The 2,707-nt window shown below is 50.2% G+C and overlaps 1 protein-coding gene across 1 annotated transcript in view; it reads right to left on the minus strand.

Moving 5' to 3' along the window:
• The window catches only part of MED25 (mediator complex subunit 25), a 17,713-nt gene that overhangs the window by 14,082 nt on the left and 924 nt on the right, over positions 1–2,707 (minus strand). Inside the window, exon 3 of the mRNA XM_011946354.1 lies at positions 2,191–2,315. Within this exon, the coding sequence (XP_011801744.1) occupies positions 2,191–2,315 (125 nt within the window). The remainder of the gene's footprint in view (positions 1–2,190; positions 2,316–2,707) is intronic.

Genomic DNA, 2,707 nt, shown 5'->3' on the forward strand with positions numbered 1-2,707 from the left:
GGTTTCTCCATGTTGGTCAGGCTGGTCTGGAACTCCTGACCTCAGGTGATCCACCTGCCCCGGCCTCTCAAAGTGCTGGGATTACAGGCATGAGCCACCACGCCCGACCTACAAAAAAATTTTTAAGAAATCAGCCAGGTGTACTGGCATTTGGCTATAGTCCCTGCTACTCCAGCTGCTTGGGAAGCTGAGGTGGGAGGATCGCTTGAGCTTGAGCCCAGGAGGTTGAGGCTGCAGTGAGCCATGACTGAGCCACTGCACTCCAGCCTGGGTGACAGAGTGAAACCCTTCCTCAAACACAAAAGAGGCCTGGGGCTTCCTCTTTGCTGTCTCTATTGGGTCACTCAATCTGAGGAATGCCAGTTGCCATGTCAGACAGTTAAGCAGCTCCGTGGAGAGGTGTTGCGGCCAATAGCCACAGACTCACCACCTTGGGAGCGGATTCCCCACCGCCAGTCAAACCCCCTGGATGGCTGCAATCCTGCCGACCTCTTGACTATTGCCTTGTGAGACCCTCAGTCGAATCATCCAGCTAAGCCACTCCTGTGTCCCTGACTCACAGAAACTGCATTAGATAAATGTTTGCGGTATGAAGCCGTTAGTTTGATGGTAATCTGTTATGCAGCTAAGAATAAGTAATACAATGAAATATTAATACAAGTACTATCCACATCCCCAGTTGAGAGATGAGATACTAGGCACAGGGGGGACATGGACTCCTGGGTCTGAGAGTTAGTTCTGTGGTGGAAGAGCCAGGATTTGACCCCAGACTGCCTGACTCCAGAGTCTACAATGTCAACTATCAAAATCTGATCCACCGCCAGGTGTGGTGTTGAGGCAGGAAATTAAAGAAAAATAAAATTAAAAAGAAAGAGAAATAAGTTTTACTGTATTAGGCTGACTTGCCTGAGAGGCAGCAACAGACATAGCCCAGACCCAGGAAAAGTCTTGATAATATTATCTAATGTGCTCTTGGAGACTCTCCCAGCACTCCCTCAACATAGGGAGAAGAAAAAACAAATTTTCCTTTGTTTTATGGAATGAGTTTATAATAGATTTCTGTTCTCTGTAACTAACGACTTCAAGTATTCTGTTTTATCTAAGAAGTACAGTGAAGGTCATGAGAAGCCTGAGCTGCCTGGGCACCATAGTGAAGGTTATGGGATAAGCCTGTGCCTAAGCAAACCTAGATAACGGACATCTGGGTTGCATAGCAACGGTTATGTGTAATCCTGAGTTATAAACCTGTTACAACAATTTGATTAACTGTCTTTGTCCTGCCTCTGTATCCCTGCTTTCACGCCACTGTAAGCTTGCTTCAAGCTAGCCCACCCCCTTTTGTGAAGTGTGTATAAAAGTCAAGTGCTGTCTTTGTTCCAGGCCGTCTTTGGACATGAGTCTGCTTGGGCCTGAGTGCACTCAACGAAAGATTCTTCTGCTTTAACCGGAAGACTCTCTCCCGTCCTCCTCAATCCTGCAACGGTGGCTCACCCCCGTAATCCCAGCACTTTGGGAGGCTGAGGCAGGCAGATCACGTGAGGTCAGGAGTTGGAGAACAGCCTGGCCAACATAGTGAAACCCCATCTCTACTAAAAATCAAAAATTAAAAATAAAAAAATTAGCTGGGCGTAGTGGCACGTGCCTGTAATCCCAGCTACTTGGGAGGCTGAGGCAGAACCCAGGAGGTGCAGGTTACAGTGAGCCAAGACTCTGCCACTGCACTCCAGCCTGGGAGACAGAGCAAGACTCTGTTTCAAAGGAAAAAAAAAAAAGTCTGATTCAAGCCACAGAGAGATCTATCCTGGCTCTGACCCATCCCCCTGCACTGAGGCTACAATGCACCCATCTGGAAAAGGAGAACAGGGGTAGATGGAAAAAGAGAGGACAGAAAGGGGACAATCACACAGGCAGTACAAGGTGGCTGCTAGAGCTCAGCCAGGCCTCCCTGAATGGGAAGTTTTTCCTACTTCTGCAACACTGTTCCTACTCAGTGTTCCTACTCAGCAACACTGCTGAGCACACAGAAGCCACAAAAGTGACTTCTGACAAAAACACAATCACCCTCAAAGTCCTTTCAATCGCTTAATGTATGCGATGTTTCCTGCAGCTCAAACCCAAGCCATCCCTCCTCCCCTCACTCACCGCCCCTCACAGGAACCCCAACCCACCCTACGTGGCGGAAAAGCTCACTTAATGCCATCGAGCCAGGTGACAAACTCATAGGCGCTGCTGGTGGGAGCGTGACATTGTACGTAGGACTCGGGAGCGCAGTCCACTGTGTTGAACACCACGAGGCTGTACTGGGTCCCTCCATACTGGGAGGGGAGAACAGAAAAACTTTTAATCTGGGACCTCAATTCGCTTTTCCCTCAGAGAAGGAATCAGGGTTCCCAGCTTCCTGTTCCTCCAGAACTAGGAACTCCTCAGCTTCCTCCTTCCTCAAACCCAGGAATCTCAGCCCCAGCCCCTCCTCCCTCAGACCCAGAAGTCCAGGCCCCAGTCCCTCTTTCCTCAGACCCAGGAGTCCAGACCCCCAGCCCCTCCTCCCCCAGACCCTTCTCTCTCAGACCCAAGAATCCAGACCCCCAGCCCCTCCTCCCTCAGACCCAGGAGTACAAGTCCCCAGCTCCTCCTCCCTCAAACTCAGAAGTCCAGGCCCAGCCCTTTCTCCCTTCCTCAGACCCAAGAGTCCAGTCTCCTGTCCCTC

Source organism: Colobus angolensis, unplaced genomic scaffold (assembly GCF_000951035.1).
Source record: "Colobus angolensis palliatus isolate OR3802 unplaced genomic scaffold, Cang.pa_1.0 Scaffold25, whole genome shotgun sequence".
Lineage (NCBI taxonomy): Eukaryota > Metazoa > Chordata > Mammalia > Primates > Cercopithecidae > Colobus > Colobus angolensis.